The 19209-nt window shown below is 37.8% G+C and overlaps 1 protein-coding gene across 3 annotated transcripts in view; it reads left to right on the forward strand.

Annotated features, from left to right (window-relative positions):
• The window catches only part of BMPR2 (bone morphogenetic protein receptor type 2), a 112804-nt gene that overhangs the window by 40021 nt on the left and 53574 nt on the right, over nucleotides 1-19209 (forward strand). For all 3 annotated transcript variants that reach the window (XM_030016670.2, XM_030016671.2, XM_030016669.2), the window contains exons 2-3: nucleotides 16169-16342; nucleotides 17648-17827. In XM_030016670.2, the coding sequence (XP_029872530.1) occupies nucleotides 16169-16342; nucleotides 17648-17827 (354 nt within the window). The remainder of the gene's footprint in view (nucleotides 1-16168; nucleotides 16343-17647; nucleotides 17828-19209) is intronic.

Genomic DNA, 19209 nt, shown 5'->3' on the forward strand with positions numbered 1-19209 from the left:
TTCTCCTCTTTACAGAGGAGAGACTTGCGTATCTGCCAACATTTTCATTATTTTACTTCCAATTTTGCATCAATACCAGTGTCGTACATCCTTACAGTCCAGTGTTCTCAGAGAGCACTTGCGTCATACTAATTAGAGGGGCAGGAGTGGGGGAAAGGATTAATGAAGCTGAGCCTGAGCTGCTTTTTTCTTCCCCCTGTGAAATCTAACTGATTCTGTTGTTGGGAGCTTCTTTACTTTAATTTCTGTTAGTGTCTTCTGGTCCCTGAATAATCCAGTGACTGGGTAACGTTAAAACCCACATCAATCAAAGTATTTCCTGTTTTCTCATCCTCATTGTCCTCTGTGACGTGAAACTATGATTTAGAAAAAACAAGATGTAATGGAAAATACAGCTTTTATAAATAAAGAAGCCAAAGAGGGTGTGGATGAACTTATGACCCCCTCAGCAATCTTTACTTGGGTGGATGGATAGGGAGGAGGATTTCAAGAGTTTTTATATAAGGGTGAAAAAAGCTTGCAAACCTGAGAGGTTTACCTTTCAGTCTTATGGGATAGAGACAGCAAGCAAGGTTTGGAGAGTAACCACATTGTAAACAAAGAAGCTGAGGCTAAAACTATGGTAAGCTGCTTTTCTTTAACTACTCTGCCTCATTGAGAGCATTTGAAAACTGTGAATGTCTTTTGTTTCATCTCCTACAGAGGACATTCGAAGACCTTTAAATCCCCAGAAGGTGAGGGAAAGAAGACAAACTAGAGAAGAAGCAAGTAGGGGAGGAATAACCTATCTAATCTAAAAGCTTTCTGGAAAGCCATGCTTTGAATAACTGCCACATATTTTTACTTCTGTAGTTACCCCTAGTCAGTTGGTCCTCTCTTGACAGGCTGTGAAATTCTGATTTTAGCTTCCGCTTCTGAGATAGAGACCATATCAATAGCTAGAAACTGCCATCAAGATGATCCTGTTTTTCTCCCTGTACAGAAATCTTAGGATTCAGTGTATAATTCCAAATGACCTAGACCAAGCCAGTGTTAGTCAAAGCAAACCATATGCAACAAAAAATGCCACATCCGAACTTCTGATAACGAGATACAGCTCTATTCTGTCTGCTAAAATTATTTCTTGGTTTACCAGCTACCAGAGGGATGAACTCAATTGGTTACTATTCTTGGGTTTGCTTCAGTGTCATCTGAAAGGAGTGGTTTTACCAGATGAATGAATCACTACAATTTCCTTCCACATCTGAATTTTCTTTATAGTTAATAAATCTTGAATTTTCTTTATAGTTGTATCAAGTTGGAGTGATGCAAACATTCTCCCATTTCCAGTAGTGCAATTCATAAAGTTGTTGAAAGAACATGATTCTGAAGTGTTAGTAAGATGTTAGTAGAAAACTAAAGACTTTTCCTGTTTTTTGGTAAGCAATGCTGTGAGCACTTCAGGATCTTGTTAAATGCTGGGTTCTGCTGCTTTCCTGCTTGGTAGTAGTTCACTCTCCAGTCAGAACAATAATTCTTTCTCATAGCCTTAAGGAGGAAGGTGTTGGGGCATAACAAACTACTTGAACACTCTTTAATAACAAAGACACTTCTTTTATTGAGGGCTATTGGAATTTTATATTTTACAAATTTTTCTATACGTGAACTGAAAAGCTATTTGAAAATGTTTTGAAGATAAAGCTGTAACTTCCAAATTGTTCAATTTTCTCTTTCCATGATTTTATCCTAGCATCTGATAAGACATGAATTTTGGCATTGGTTTAGTTTTTAGTAGGATTTGGGGAGAAGATTGAAAAGTCAAACCTTCACTGGACAGCATCCTTAGCTCTGAATGGCAGTGTTCTATAATTTTCTTCACTTCTTGATTTTGTCAGGTTTTACTGTAAATGTAGTTTATAACTCAAGATTTTCTAAAACTGCATGCAATTTGTATTCCATAAGTTCCATTTTTTAATGTATAATAAATAAAATAATAAGTTAATATCACATTATCCCACTATACCCTTCTCCCTGGCAACAATGGAGTATTCCTGAAAGCACTTTCCAAGTAAGCTAGCTGTCTACAGTCTATGATAATCAGCTGTAATGGCACATAGGCAGCTGGTTTGCTAATCCTTTGATTGCAGTATTAGTTTGTCTCAGAGACTCTGAAAACCTGTCTGATCCTGTAAACGTGTTTAGTGAATATTGTAGAATAAATTATTTCTTGCCTTAAGACTCTAAAACACATATTGAGGTTATGCGTTGTCTATTTTCACTGTGCTTCTGGGTTTTTCCCTTTTTTGATAGCTGTGTTTATGTTAAAAGAAAAAAAAGACATGTCTGTTCTAAAACTTTAGCAAAAAAAAAAAAAAAAAGGACTTAAATTCATTTACCATTGGAAGGATTTGTATTTTAATCACCAGAAATTGTTCTTATCTGGCTTATTACCATGTCAAGTAATTCAGGCTTGGATCAGGATCTCTTATTTAGAAAGAGATTGCAAATAAGATTTCCATTATATAAATCTATTAAAAAGAATGGGAAACATACTTTGCATGTATGTGTGTCTTACTTACAATAGCCAGTACTCTGTACAGCACTATTTTTGATAAACATAGCTTTAGTAATGCATGTGCAAACATGAGTTTTTTTCCATGTTATACTTTCATTTTCATATATTAGAGCCAGTTTGCTAGAAAATAAGTACATGAATTAATAAACCTGATCTGAATTTCTTTAAAGCTGCTATTTAAATGTTTACTGCAAGTTATATTGCTTTCTAATGTTTCTAGTTCAAATTAAAGGAAAAACTTACTTTATTCACTTCATAAATGATAACATTCTCAGTAGTGGCTGACATAGTGCTTGATCGTAAGTTTTTCTTCTAGAGACACGTAAACCAACTAATATTTATTCAGTGTCCCTATAGTAAAAGTATATACCACTTTGTGCTTTTGAAAGACTGAGGTCTTTCAAAAAAGGTGAAAATGTAGAAGAAAAAGCCTCTTTACTGGTAAATTCTGCCATTGTGAAGCCTCTGAATTTATTTTCTTTGTCAGATGAGATTTGTCTTTGTTCCTTCCTTATTAGTCCAAATGCCAAGATGCTATTTGTGCTTATTTCCTGCCCTTAAAGCATGTATGATTCAGAAAAAATGTGAGCTCTAAAAATCATGGACCGAAGTGCTTTTGTGTCTATGTCTGTGGTAGAGAGCTACAGTGTGCATGGGGAAGCCCCCATGCAGTCTGGCTCTGTGCTCACCCCTGGAACAGCTGGTTGGTGGGTTAGGCTCGCTAGTGACCTGAAGAGCCTGATGTTTTCTGCTCACACTACCTGTTATGTCTTGTGAGATGTTTTAACCTGTGCTACCTGGGTGTATATATATAGGGTGAGGAGTTAAGATGGTCTTTTGAGCATAATTGTAGTCATTGTCCTCAAGTGTATAATGCAAAATGGTTAAGCAAGTTGATGACAGTCTTTTCTTTGAGTGTCTATATTTTGGGAGTGCCATTTTACATGTTTCCTGTCATTAGCATCAAGAAAGATTATTAAAGACAATCTTGTACTCTTCAAAATGATTTTTTTGTTTGTTTGTTTCCTTGTCCCCAGAAGTTTTTCTTTGGTGTGATGTACTGTATTTCAGTACATGAAAGCCAGTCCTTGAAACACAAGTGTGTTCAGTAATCTGGGCTTGTCTGCATGTACCAACCATACCCTTTTTAACTGCTCAAGTTTAGAAACCAGAAGTTAATGAAGAGCTTGTTTTGATTAGACACTGATTTTTCTGACTATAGTTTGCAAGAGTTAGCTTATATCCCCTTCTTAGCTGATGAAGTTGTTATTGGTACAACAAAGATTTAAATGGGAAAGAATAAGTGCATAAAGAAAATGTATGAATTGATTTTAAATAGTTCAGTGCTGTGCCCATAACTTTCTACCATTTTAAGCACTGTAACACCAAGAAATATAGGAACTGTGACCTCTGTTCAGTGAGCTGATAACCGTGAAGTCTAGCAGAAGCAAAAGTCAATATTTTCCAGTTTTTTCCAGTTCGACAAGCAGCCATAAATACCTTTAGCTCACAATTCTTTCCATACCTTTTCTCAGTTAAGGAACACAGAGTGTTTGAAGTAGGTCCCAAGTTCCTGCAGCAGCCCACAATCTCTTACTAGTCCTTGATAATACTCCATTCTCTGCATGAATTGCCTTTCACCTTGCATTGGCTAAATTAAGGTGCCTAGGGAGCTGTCATGTTGACTGTGCTCTTGACTCAAGATGGCGATGGTTTGTGGGATATTCTGGGGCATACCTTGAAGATAAAGGCTTGAGATGTTTTTGAACTTAAACATATATTCTTTGAGGAATTCTGAAAAGGTGAGAGGCTTGATACCCTCATAAAGCATGTCAGGGTGGAAGCTAGTTTTCTGCCTTTTGCTCCTCTTGTCATTTTTTTCAGAGTTTAAGATTTCAGATCCAAATAGATTATGCTTCTGTAGTCAGTCAAAACTTAATATAATATATATTACTGAGGGCAAAATATGATTACAGTTTTGGAACTTAATTTCCTTGTAGCTTCAGATCACAGAATGTTTCCCAGTTTTCAAATGTTTCGGTGTATTGCCAGTAGTGTAAGCTTCCTAAAAATGTTTATAGGAAAAATTTTTGTAATACACTGTAGAAGACAGGCTGTATGGTACTGTACTATCTTTCTCCACATTCAAGCTACTGAAAAGCTTTCAAGAAAATGTTTTAGAAATACATGCTTTAGAAATGGCAACCATGCTTGATAGAAAAGTGAGTATGGTACACGTGTTAGGGGAATATCTAGTAACAGACGTTTTTTCAAGGGAATCTGAAGTAGACTCTGAAATAATTGGTTTTGCTCTGGGACGTTAGTTGCATCTGAGTTTGAGGGAGAAATACCACATCATTAGTTTGCTTTACTGTTGCTTTTGCTGCAGAGTTTCCTGTGTTATTCCATGCAGATACTTCACTTTGACAGCCCAGATAAACAAAAGCCAGACACTCATACCCAGAAAAAAATCCCTGAACTCCAGTCTAGGGTAAAGATAAAGAATTCAGGCTTTTTCAGTTCTGTGAATAGACACTGGCCACTGGAAAAGATTATGTGTGACTAAGGCTGTGATGATTTCTGTTCTGACATAATTGCTAAACAGTAACATGAACATACTTTTCTCTGAATGGAGACATAGTCATTTAGGAAGTGAATAATATTTAAAAAAAAATTGGAAAAATGCTAGGTTTGTTTAAATCCTGTAATATACATATTCATGCTTTCAGAAGATTAAATGTAGGCTGGGATTTTTTCCAGGAGACCTGGAGAAGTTGGATGTCCAAAATCCCATCGAGTCAGTGAAAGCCAGCTACTTCCTTCCCTACGTTTTTCCAGAAATCTGGGCTTAAATGACCTTTAGCTTGAGTCAGAGTAATACTTAAATAAAGTGGAAGGTATACATTAAAGCTGGCCTACAAAATAGTTTTCGTTGAAAATGTATCACTTTCTTTTGCCCAACACCATGAGTCTGTGAGTAGGTTCTTTCTGAGCTGATTCAACTGTGTGTAATTGGAATTCCTGTTTGCTCATGGGGTAAAATAAGCAACCATTTCATCTTGAGACAAGAAGATGGTGCAAACTGGACAATGTGATTTGAAGCTACAGAGATGCTTTCTGCCATGTGAACTCCCACAGAAAATTGTCGTCTTCAACTTTATTAAAATTGTGGAAGCTCTAAGATTATTGCAAAACCCAAACATTCAGAGTCAAGAGTAAATGTTTTTATGCTTTGTGCTCCACTAATGTGTTTAGATTAGATTCTCCCTTAAGTGAGTGTTAAACATACTCCATGATTTGACACTTCTGCGGTATTTAATGGTTTAATTGTATAAGTTTTATGCTAATTTACCTCTGCTTTCCAGTATTGGAGCTTGACAGCTTTTTCAGAGGGCTTCTTGACTATGCTTGGACCCTTGCATTTCTACACAGGACACACTGACTGGATTTTGCTTTAATACGGAATGTGAAGTTTTTGGAAATGGGTATGAGCTGGCTATAAGTTGAAGTCGGATTACGAAGATGAGTACTTTAGAGCTAATAAAGTGAATGCTAAAATGCCATGATATTTTACTATTTTTACAACATTAAAAAACCCCCAAACCTGCTGTAATCTCTTGCTGCAAAGCCTTTAACTGTTTCTTAAGTGAAAAGTTGTGTGATAAATGTTGTCAGTCCTGCGTAATCGTTGAACTAAGATGATGTTATTGTTTTTTAACATGCCAGAGTGGGTTTTTCACTGGTAGCAGGTGATTTATTTAGAAATTTCATATTGGACAGATTGATAACCTTCCTCCACTACCTGTTTGTTACATACATTTTGTTTTAATTCTGTCTTGTTAAAAATCAATGGTAATTTAGCATAGGGGAGAAAGATGGAAGGAAGAAACCTGCTGAACTGGACAGACTTAGACAATAAAAACAAATGACCTAACTGCATACCAGCTGAACACAGCTATAAAACAATGTTAAGGAGAATGCTGAATCATTGAGGGAGGTAGATTCTTTTTCTGGTTTAGATGTATACATTCTGGAGGAAATCTTGTAAGGTGAGGGAAGCTCTGATTAGTGGCCAAAGTAGAGGTAGTCAAAGGTCAACTTGTTAGGGCTGTAGTTGGGACTTCAGGACACTTGGTTTTAATTCTGTAGTTTGTCCTTCTCTGACCCTGGCTGAGTAAATGAGATGTCCTCATTACAGATTCAGCTTGAATCTTTTCCCATAGCAGCTGAAAAACGCCTCAGCCTCTTAATGTAAACCGTGAACCAGTATTAACTCTGTTGGTTCAAATTTGCTTGAAATTCTTGAATTTTGTCCCAGCAGATTTTATGCCAAAACACAGGTGTTGCTAGCTTTCTTGCCACTGTATCTTGTGCTCTTACTAGATGGATGAAATTTTGATTCTGTGGTAATGCCCGATTCGGTTGAGGTTTGCACAGCGAGGTGGTCTGGTTGTCCTCAAACATTTAGAAGGTTGTGGAAATAAGGCAGTGATGCAGTTTATGGGCAGTAAGCTCAGGTATTTTTGCATAAAATCTGGCAGCTTTGGGGGACTACGTAATTTGTCAGCTGCTAGCAATAAATCTCTGCCATCCTGTTGCTCTCCTCCTGCATGGCTTCTCTCGCTTAAGATAGGTTCTAAGGTAACACTTCCTTTGAGAGTAAATTTGGGGGAAAGGAGAACAAGGCCTTCACTGAAGAATTTGAGTTGACTATTTACTTTCTGGCCACTCCATAGCTCTCTATTTACGTTAATTCCAATTCATGGAATTCCTGGTATGGTGAATGTAGCAGGGCAGAGACATACAACATCAGGGGGCTGCAAGGGGGGCACGTGTCGGTGGCCCTGTGGCTGTGAGGCTGTGCTAAGAGGGTCAGGACGTCCCAGACGGGGCTGAGAGGAGGCCACGGACCATGTACCGCAGTGGTGCAAGACAGCAGTAGTGCCTGGGTGGGAAGCGAAGCATGAACCTGGCGCACAACATGCGAGATATAACACAGCTGCCATGTGATCTAGTTCTGTTTTATTAATTTAGTGCTAACAGACCACTGGTACTTCAGAATGAAGCTGAAACACCAACATACCCACCTACTGTTGAAGAATACACAATAGGAAAAGGTTGGCGCCTCTGTTACTGCTAGTAGTGTTTATCAGCAGGCAACAATGTGTTAGAAAGGGAGTAAGGAGAGAAAAGAGACTTCAAATTTACTTGCTCAAAGGTTGAATTGAGGAGAAGGAAGGACTGAAGTATAGCCATGTACAGGAAAAAAAGGCACTTGAGTTTTCTAGTCGCATGCTATTTTGATGGAAAAGGGTCTTGTAATGAACATAAATGATTTAGTCATCTGCATGTGCAGTCACTCAATCATTTTGGAATGGATATCAGTACTAGTAATCATTTTAGTTTTGGCATTAGTTCTCAATCAGAGCCTGGCTCTGTGTAATTGCCAGCATTTGAAACTGCAATGTTACACAGCAAAAGCAGACAAAACCAAAATAATTTTCATCAATGAAGGCTAAGGATATGCAGTACTGTGAACAGATTATTCCAGATTTTAACATTGAGTATAAACTGTAAGGGGTTTGTCAAAATATATTTTGCAATATGTCTTGAGGTACATAGTATGTCCTATAAAATATAGGAGGAGCTTTAATAATTGTGATGTTTATTTCCTCTCCTCTTGTTGGAAGGAGAGGAAAGCTTATGACAACAGATGTAAATTTATGAAGCATTTTTCTTTACTCTCCTGCTTCTCTCCTGGAAGTTCCTGTATTTTCTCGTGTAAATTTCCATTCTTTCTTATTCATGTGTTTGAAATATTAATCTAGTGGTTGCATTTGTGGAGCCCACCTGGAGGACTTCTAGCATAAAAGTTTGCTGTAAAGCAATAGGCTGTGCTGTCTGCTCCCTGGCTGTGTGTTGCCTTGTGCTGCTCCTGACCTCTTGCTCAAAAAGTCCCCAGGCCATTTCTGGTTGGTTTAGACCCTCAAGCTCTCATGCCCAGTCCTTAAGCAGACTATTTCTCATCTTGAGCAGTGTAAATACATGGAAGATTACCAGCAGTTTAGCTTTTTTCTTCCCACTCTAAGTTAGTATTAAGGATGGTGTGTCTGTAGAAGAATGTCTTCTTTCAAAAGGCATCTGCTTGTGATATATTTTTACATAAGTGTATACACATTTAGAAATATCTGTAATTAAAACCTGTGAGGAGAAAAAGATGAAAAAAGCAGCAGTAGAGTGCTTGCTAAGTGATGATTTCTTCAGGATTCTGTTTCTCTGTACATCAAGCCAGAATTCAGCTATCAGTAGTTGAAAGGATATACTCAAAGGAGCCTCCTGATGTACATTACTTTAATCGCCTTCCTTTTAATAGTTTGCATTATGAGGACACGTGCTATCTCGTAACCCTGCCTTGAGGGTGATGATGTTTCCCTGTATTGTGTAAATAAAATAACTCCATAGAGAGCTGACAGGGCCAAAAGAAAACGGGTTTTGTGTCTATGGCTGTTCTGATGAAAATCTCACTAATTCAAAGGACAAGTTACAGAAAAAAACCTTAATTGTTTCAGAAAAATCTGTTGCAGCCTAATGAGGTTCCCAGTTGAATGTATGGTGGCCTGTATTTAAAGAAATCCCGTTACAGGCAAACAAATGCTCAGAAACCTTTTTAATTTTTTGTCTTTTCTCAAGTCTTCACCTATGTGGTCATGAAGGCAGTTGGACATAATTACCAACATGGTACCCCTCTATGTGGTCTGTGATGCTAGCAAGTCTAGTCTTGTAGGTTACGTGCAAGTTTGTTGTGACTGTTATCTCAGAGTCTTTTATTCATGACTGTTACATCACAAAAGGTATTGCCTGGCATTAATTGTAAAGTGGCAAATGTTTGTTAGTTTATTTATTCATTTATTTTTAATCCCAACAATTAGAACATGGAGTAGAGTAATTCTTTGTAGCATTTGAGTAACATTTGAGTCCTTTTTCCTTCCTTTCCCCCTCCCTTTGCACTTGATGCAAATTCCATGTACTGCATTGAATAGATGTAAGGTCAGGAAGTGTCAATTAAGTACTAATGGAACTGACTTCCTATGCTATTAATGAAAACATGACTCATGTTCTAAGGATTTGCAGTTGGATTCCTGTAACTTTTGGTATTTCTGTTGTAATTGTTTTCAGTAATTATGTTTTCCTAGAACACACAATGATCGTGGAAGAATTTGTATATTCAAAGCAATAACAGCATATTCATTTGTTTAAACTCATCCTAGTACGGATGAATCGTGTATTCATAGCACACAAGATTTCTGACACAGACAGTAGATGCTCTTGTAATTTTCTTTTGATCTTTGCTGTCCAGCAATATCTTCAGTGGGGAATGAATGCAAATATTCAAATAATAAACACATCTCAGGGTGTTTTTGTAGCGAACCATTACCAAGATCCAGAATTTACATATTTGTGTGAATCGCTTCTCTGTTCCTGAGCAGTTGGAAATTGCAGTATGGTTACAGGGAGAAAATACTGAAAACATCAGTATAGTGTTTTTCCTATAATAACTTGTTTTTTCAGCTTTTTTGTTGACGGTAGAACTGATAAATGCTAAGATTGTAATCGTATCAAAACCTGAGCCCTATGCCAAAAGGAAATTCTTGAAGCCCTGGTGCTTTTTCTTGAGGCTGTATAGTGGCATGGGGATGAACTCCATGCCCCCCAGAGCACTGCGGCAGTAAGAGTGAGCCACAGGATGGACTTAGGAAACTATGGGCAATTCCCAGTTCCTTTATGATTTCAGGAAAGTAATTTAACATAGTCTGTTTCCCCATTCTCCTTTCAGAATGTGACAATAAGGTTTCACAATCTGCTTCAAGTCAAGTCTGTTAATGTCCGTGTGGTGATCAGATACAGCAGTAATGGCAGCCAAGCAGGAAAGCAAAGAACATTTAATGTTTCTTAAATTACTTCTTGAAGCACCCATACTCAATTGTAATGCTGCTTGTGTTTTAAGCATATTTTTTTAAACTGAACAGTAAAGTGTATTTTTTTATAAATATAGGTGTGTAATGGGCTGGAGAGCAGCAGAACTCATTTTGGGTTTTTTCTGGTTTATGATAGGGAAGTGAAGAGCTTGTCCCTTTCTCGCTGGTTTTTCCCTTGGTAGGACTTCTGGGAATGGTGCCTTCCCTTCTTGTCTTTGTTGGAAATCTCTGCTGGATGAGAGAACGGAAGTTTTGAGTTCATTTTATTATTTTTTATGGAATTATTTTGACATAGTTTGTCTGGTACACAAATTCAAGAGGAATGGAAATTAGGCATTTCAGCCTATTTGTTGCTGCTACAGTTGTCTGTAGTAGCAAATTTTTCAGTGGCGTATGACATGTAAGCATTCAATTGCCGTTTGTTTGTTTCAAAATCTCTCTCATTGTCTTTTATTAAAGGTGAATTAGAAAAGACCTGAATGTATGAGTTCTGTGATGAACAAATATAGTTTACTGTGAAATTTACCTTATAAAGTTAATAAAAGTACCGAAAGTCCTTCTCTTGCTTCTTATATATTGTGAAAGAAATAATAAATAGCTGTTTTCCAGTTTTGGAGGTAGCCTTTAATGAGACTTTCTCCTTTTCATAGTTGTAATTTTAAAAATATGAAATTATACTTTTGTCACGTACTGATTTAATCAGATAATTGCGTTTAAGTACTGTGAACTCTCCAGAGCTGTCCACCCACACCTCCCGACCAAAAAGAAGTTGCTCATTTGATTCAATAGATTTATAATCTTTGGAGGAATACATGCATCGTTGGCAGTTTTTTTTCTGTTTGTTGTGCTTTAGACTTAATGATGGAAGAGTTATTATAGACTTACACATTTATAGAGAAACTGCAATCCAAATTAATTTTAATGATATTACTGCAGTTATTTTTGTAATGCTTAACTTGTGCAGGGGTAATGAGATGGATAGCTTGAAAGGACCTGTAAAAGAGTTGGAACAATGTGATTTCTTTTAGTAAGAGCAGGGCTCTGAAAGATGACTTCAGCCATGCTGCAGATGTCCTGTGAAATCTGTGCTGCCACTTATTTTTGTGCTAGGTCTTGGTTTTGTTTGTATGCCAGGACATTTCGTGTATAGCTTGATCTGTAAATGGCTTCTGCATTTTGCCGATTTGAGGATACACTGCTGGTGTATCTTGGGTCTGTGAAATCTGTAAGGAAAGGAGCACTGTACAGTGAACTGTTCATGGGTCCTTAGTATCTGGCGAGCGCATCTGTCTGCAGGGGCTTTGCCCTTCATTTTTCTGACATAGCTAGCAAATGAACTGGATATGTCAAATGGATCAGTTCAAGAGCTTCAGTCTTCATAGGGATATGTAAGTTGTTTATTTTAATTGCTCTTGTTGTTTAATAAAGATCTTAACATTAAGGTATTTCCTTGGGTTTGGATCTCCGTGAACTGAAGACAAACAAGAGAATCCAGTAGTTCTGGTCTTACCCTACCATTTCATCTCCTTGGAGACAAAAATAGCAGGTAGCCCAGCTAAGGAATATTGTTTTTATGTCTGGTTGCTGCACATTGAGTACCTTGAGACCTGTGTCCTGCAAGAATCACAGAATAGTTGAGGTTGGAACAGACCTCTGGAGGTCATCTTGTCCAACCCCCTGCTCAGGCAGGATCATCTAGAGCCGGTTGCCCAGGACCATGTCCAGATGGCTTTTGAATATCTCCAAGGATGGAGTTTTGGAAGGAGCAGCTTCGGAATTGTTTCCAGCTAAGCTGCTACGGAGACCGTTAGTGGCTGCCCTTCACATTGCAGGTGCTGAGCTCCCAAGGGCCAGGTAGATGTGTTTCAGCTCTGAATGTACCATGCATAGCTGTTGGCTTCCATGGTGACTGAAAACTGACGTAAATGGTCATCCATGAGGAACACATGTAAATCCAAATGAGCAACAGTATTTTACCTTGAAGGGTAAGATTTCTGTTGAAATAGGTAAAGTTTAGAACAGGCACCCCAGCACTTCTGTATGTTTTTGTAGTAGTATCTCCATTTCTTTTGGGGAAGGTTTAAGGCATACTCATCTAGGATGGAGGTTGCTTTCAAGGCTGGACTTAGAAGTATTCTAATACTAAAAGTTTTTAGAGCTGACTAGTTTCCACTGCCTGGAAGAAGGCAACCTTACTGCCAAATTCCCAGAGCAGGAATGTGCCAAAATCACACAAAGAAATTGAAGCGGCTCATCTATTCTGTTGTTCTTCAAGACAGTTTCTGGACATCTGAATGCCCTACCCAATTTTCTTCGGCATTACAGCTTCAACAATGAACCTACAGAGGCCATACAGAAAAATAAAGTAGCTTTTGTTAAGTGTCCCCCGTTCTCCAGATGTTCCATGCCATCAGGGAAGGGGCAGGGGTCAGCAGAGTATTGCAGTGGGTACTGCTCCCACAGGGGTTGTACTACTCTAAGTTATAATCGAAGCAGGAATGTGCAGTGATCAGCATGAAAACTCTAGTTGTTGGGTGAGTAACCTTTATTTTTCGTTGGAAAAGTTTCCCAGTGAGATCATCTGGCATTGAATTGTGGCAAGTTAACTTGCATTTTTATTAGTTTTCTAGAAAACTGATAAATGGACACTCAGGTTGCTAGCAGTGGGTGTTGTACTTTCTCATGCTTGTCCTTTCCTCCCCTCTGCAGGTATTTTTATAGGGCATTACTTTTCCTTAAATCAGAAAAGCCTTTGGTAGCAACCGTTGTTTTCTGTAGTGTATGGTTGGACAGCATCTAGCACGACGGTTAACAACTTTTCTTTTTTCAAGTATCTTCTGCATGTTCCTGCCTCTCAACCTTGATATTAAGAGATTTATGGAAAGATGAAGAGACCAGAAAAGTAGACAATTAAAGCTGTCTGTGTCTCTGGAGCACAGACATGATATATGTAACTATATTTCTGAGGAGAAAGCAGAAACAAAGGGGTTTTTTTCTTTTTCGTCTGTTAGTTCAGAAGTTAATTTATTTATTTTTTTTTAAACCTATCGAGGTATTATGAAAGTGGACTTTCCTGGAATTACTCTTTTTTTTTTTTTTTTTTTTAAACGACAGGTTTTTGATAAGGAAACCAAATCTGTGTGGCTGCTTTATAAATTCTGTTCTTTTAAATTTCTTTTTCACAATAAAGGCAAATTATGAAAGGGCTTATCTTGCAGCAAGTTGAGCATTCTGTAAACAACATCTTGGATGACCTTAGTCCCACTCAGCTACCACATGCAACTGATTTTAAAACGTTCGTGGTGTCCCTAGGAGCAGATATGTCGTGTTTCACAAGGCTGTATAATTCTGTCCTGTTCTGTCTTGAAAATTATAGTTTCGTGATAATTTTTTTCTCCTTTTGATTTTCAAAAATTAGTCAGCTCCAGTCTCATTATGGCAGTGAAGTACTGTCCTTTCATGCATTGTTTCTTGGCCAGTCCCATGTCATGGAGCAGAGAATGCAGGACAGATGCTTCACGCCTGGCATACTCAGCTGTTCCTGAGAATAAAACTACGTACGACTGGCAAGTACTGCTTGAGGCAGCATATGCTAGCTGTTAATGTGTGACCTTTTTGTCCTCAGTAACTTGACTAACTCTACTCATTTAGAAAGAAAAAAATTCTATATGAAATTTAGGCCACTGAGTTTCTGAATATGAAGCCACTGCTTTAAAATAAATGTATTTATCACTTTAAAACTCTAGTTCTAGATGTAAAGTGTTAATTGCACACTGATCAGTGTACAGAGAGGTGGGTGAGTAGCATGGACTACTGGCCAGGTTATTGGACTGTGGAGCTGCAAGTGATTGAATTACAGTGGCTTAAGGAGTTCCTGTCTTCTCAGCAGAGAGTTTTACTGGCACTGAGCTGACATGCAGCTCAACTGATCGTACACACCCTACCAGACTACTAAAATATAAGCTAAGTTGTGCTGTTTCAATTACTGCTGCCACAGAATAAACTGGGAGTCACTGACAGACTGCTTTTCTGGATGGTGCAGCTATTTATGGTTGTCTCAGCATAAGAGAATTATGAATTTTGACTCCTTAGTGAATAGTAACAGCCTTAGAAGTGAGACACGTATCTCGGTCTCTTGGTTTGTCTTTCTATTACCCAATTGTCTGTGCTGGTGACACAATGAAACAGCATTGTTGCAGTGAGTCTGCCTTGCTGAAACATGGCTGCTTTGGGGCCCGTGCTGTAGAACGATCAAATAAATAAATCCTCAGTGAGGAGGTACTTTATACAGTACCTTTAATAATTTACAATTACGTATGCTATAATTTTATTTTAAGTTCAAAATCTGTTTTCCCAAAAGACCAATCTACTCCACCTTGCATCTCTTTGCTACCAATGCTTTCGTGGGAGTTAAAGAACTGGATGAAATCTAGTTGTTGGGATACGTAGTACAAATTCTTACTGCGACTGGATGTTTGCTGAGCTGTACTACTGAATAATATTTAAGCACCTTGTAATTACACACCTAGCTTTCCATGCGTTTTATAAAATCATTCAAGGGAAGAACAAAAACATCTAAATATCATATTCACTACAAATGTAGGATTTATTTATCTTGGACTTGATGCCTTTCTGAAGAATTTATTGTTTGAATGTGTTTTCTCTTCTCTTCCTACTCATCTTTAGAAAAGATGACAGAGGCATATCAGTATGGCTGAGTCCTTTCATTGAGGTGATATAAACAAAAAAGCAGTAAATCATATGGGTAAAACATATGAGTTATTAAGATACTGAATTTTTGAAGTTTGTTGATTAAATATTCTTCTAAAAATCAGTATGCTTTTTGTGGGTGGTTTGGTTTTGTTTTTCTTCTAATAAAAAGCCCCAAAGATTTTTCAAGTGATCATGGGTATATATTTTTGTGATCTCTTTGTATGTTTTATCATGTTCCTGCTGGACATGCCACAGGGAGACTTTACATGCAGTGTTGCTCCTGTTTACAGGCAGTGTTTCCCAGAACTGCTGGACAATTGTATGGGTTTTACTCTGCTGTTAGTATTTCTGTTGGTGGTCATTAATGAAGTTGTGTGAAAAAGCCCAAACTGATACATTGCTGAGCAAAAAGAAGTAAATATCAGTGCAACAGCTGGATAACATGTAGAAAAAAGAGATAGGTCAGTAGAAAGAGAGTCGAAAAAACCCTCTGAATTACGTAGGCACTGGGTTGGATGACAGTCTGAAAAAGATCATCTTGGTTTAGGATCTGCAAACAATTAAGTAACGCATGCAGTTACTGAAGAAACCAGCTAACAGTTGCGTAACTTATGCTTGAGGACAAATGATACAGATGATGCAGACTATGCAATGAAATTTTTATTCTGCACCTGTGAACTTTAAACATTTGCACATTCATTTTGAAACATCTGCTGAGGTTTTTTTGTCCTCTTTATGAAAGTAACTTCGGGAGAGACCTAATTTTTATTTCTGACTGTTGGAGTACAGTTTAAAGAATGGACGTATATAATTCAGGATGGTTTTGAATGTAGGTTTCCAGAATACTGTAATAGTCCTTTTATTAAAGTTAATATTTCATGCATAAAATCACTGACAAAAAATATTTTTCTTTCTTTGTCTAAAGCTGCGCAGAGTGAGGAGCGGCTGTGTGCATTTAAGGACCCATATCAGCAGGACCATGGAATCAGTGAGAGCCGAATCTCCCAGGAAAATGGCACAATTTTGTGCATGAAAGGTAGTACCTGCTATGGACTTTGGGAAAAAACACGAGAAGGAGACATACATCTTGTAAAACAAGGTATGTAACATTTCAGTGTAAGCGCAGTAGTTTTGCTATTCTTTTCACTTTTGTGATCTAGCCAGCCAATACGAAGATGCACAGCTGCAAAGCTAGACATTTTGTTTATGCATTGTACAAATGCATAATTTTAAACTTCCCATTTAGCGATTTTAAATATGAACAGAAAGTTTGTTTGAAATAAATGACTTCTAAAAGAGACCAAAGAGATCAATCAATGAAAGAAAAAACACTCCACTTGCTTGTTACTTAGGATGTCCAGAGGAAGATGGCTTTCATGACTCTATCTCAGTAAATGTATTGATGTAATAATAAATTTAAAAATAAGTGTCTCATTAAATAAAAATGTATATTCATATTGATTGGGTGTTTGTTTACATAGAAAATTGCCACTATAGCGCAAAACTGTCACATGTCACTAACTGTCAATTCGCTGCTATTCTGCGGGGAGAGTGATGGGAGGGAGGGGTGAAGGGTTTCGCAGTTGCTGGAGACATGTTTTGATTACCATTCTCAAGGACTCTGCTTTTGGTTACTTGGATAAAAGTTAATGTAGTATAAGGCTGAATGAAAACTGGCATTTAGAAACATCCTGTGAAGTTGTACTCAATGTTGTTGTTTTATGTTTGATCTGGTAATCTGCTGAAAGAAGCAGTCTGACTGCTCACCTCTGCCCCCACGCTGCCTCTTTCCCTTTCAGGCATTTGTGCATAAATTACATTTAACTGCCATTGACCATACTTGGGAAGGAACAGTTGCTGCAGGGAGAAAGGGCCTGCATTAACCAAGAAATAAGTTGTGATCCTGTAGAAGAGTTCAGTGATGTTGACAATGAGGAAGGACAGAATTTTTAGAAATTATGCAAGAGGCATCAAACTATAGATGCAGCCTGTGGCCTAGCGCTAAGAAGGGGACTAGGTCACGATTTCATCTAGACTGTGGGCCAGAGGGTGGTAATATTGTCTGTGGTATCAGAGAAATGGGGAATGGCATACTTCTGCTTAGAAGGCTCAAGAATTCAGGTTTTGTCATACTGAGGTTGACAGCTGGATGCCTCTGATGTTGGCCTTCATTGCTGCCCATATTTCTTCTTGGCTGTGGTAAATTCTGAAAGAAATTCTTCAGGTTTTGGTTTAAAAGGTGATAGTGAAGTCAGACAAGCAAATTATGATAACTATTTTCACCCCACTGTAACGTTTAATTAGGTAATGTATGGATTTCTATAGGTGTGTTTAATTGTCCATGCAATATAATTAATTTTATGCCTTCTTTAAAAAGAATTCTTTAATTTGCCTCTTTTTACAGGTTGCTGGTCTCATATAGGAGACCCACAAGAGTGTCACTTTGAGGAGTGTATAGTTACAACCACCCCTTCCTTGATTCAGAATGGAACATATCGCTTCTGCTGCTGTAGTACAGACTTGTGTAATGTTAACTTCACAGAAAATTTTCCACCTCCTGACCCTACTGATACAACACCTTACAGTAAGTCAGGCATTTCCATCTCTGTCATTTAATGGTTTAAGTCATTTCGAGAAAGATCCTTATTTCATGGTACTGTAAAATGCAAAACCTGTGACCTTTCTATTTATATGCAACAGAAACAGCAAACAGAACAGAGCTTTTCCATGTGAAGTTTATCACATTTGTATATTCCACAGTGCTCTGCAAAGAATGAGTTAAATGCTTACAAGAGAATTGTTTGTATAGGCAACTGCTGAACACAGATTACATTTTCCAAAATGGTCTCTAATCTTGGGTGCTTTGGTATTTGGATGCCCAACTTCAGAAGCCTGTGGGGATATTGAGAAGGATTCAGACCTCTGTTAAAAACAGGCCAGTAAGTTCATTAATGTTATGGTACCTTTGAAAAGTCTGGCCTGCCTATTCAGTCGTGGTTCACAGACAGCTTTGAGCAGTAGAACCGGTCTTATATCAAGCTGTTGAGATTCTCTCCAACAGTCTTATAGTGCTTTGAAATCTGACTTTTCTTTTGCATATCTCTGGTAGATACTAACTTTGGTATAATGTTCAAAGAGCAGTGGTTTGAGCAATGTAGTTTTCTTCCAGATTAGATTATCTGTTATTTATTATAAAATCAACATAGCATATGGATCCAAATCCAGGGATCAGACCCCTTAACCTCCTATTACAGAAGCAAGATCATGACTAGCAGACACACTCTTATGCTGTGTTCCAAGAATTAAGAACCTGTAAAGAAGCTGAGTTAGTGGCCTAATCTAAACATTTGGATAGCCTTTTCTAAATAAGAATTGTGAAAGAGTAATTGAATAGAGGCAGGTATTTAAACGGAGGTACAACTGTTTCTGTATGTCGAGAGTTCTTTATCAATGAAAAGTGTTTTGTGAAATGAAGACGGCTTTAATTGGATAGTATTTACAGCTATAGAATGCAAAAAGAATAGTTTGTGTTTAGGAATGATATTATTTGAATTAAACATTAAGATAGTGAAGATACTGATGCTTTCAAAAGTAGCTGTAGGATGGAGTCTTTGTAAGCAATTTTGGTCAAAATGAGGACTTGGCACACTGAAAAAAAAAAAAAGCAACCTTTTACTGGGAAAGTGCCTACAGTATAAATGGGTAAAGAGAGTTGATAAGACATGGTGCCTTTTGGCTGATAATACTATTTGTAGAACCAGTAAACAGTCGCCATTTGGAATCAGTGTCCGAGCTCGGCACTGTGCAATGCAGAACAGACTCTGCTTGACTCTGGTAATAGTCATCTAATTGGGCTCCCCAAATGTGACTGGAGTTAGTGCTGTGCAGGGGATTTAGACAGGAGGGGAAAAAAGGTGTAAAGATAATTCCTTGTCCCTTTCTGTCCCCCCAAAATAGGAAGACAAG

The sequence above is a fragment of the Aquila chrysaetos genome, chromosome 6 (genome assembly GCF_900496995.4).
Source record: "Aquila chrysaetos chrysaetos chromosome 6, bAquChr1.4, whole genome shotgun sequence".
NCBI lineage: Eukaryota > Metazoa > Chordata > Aves > Accipitriformes > Accipitridae > Aquila > Aquila chrysaetos.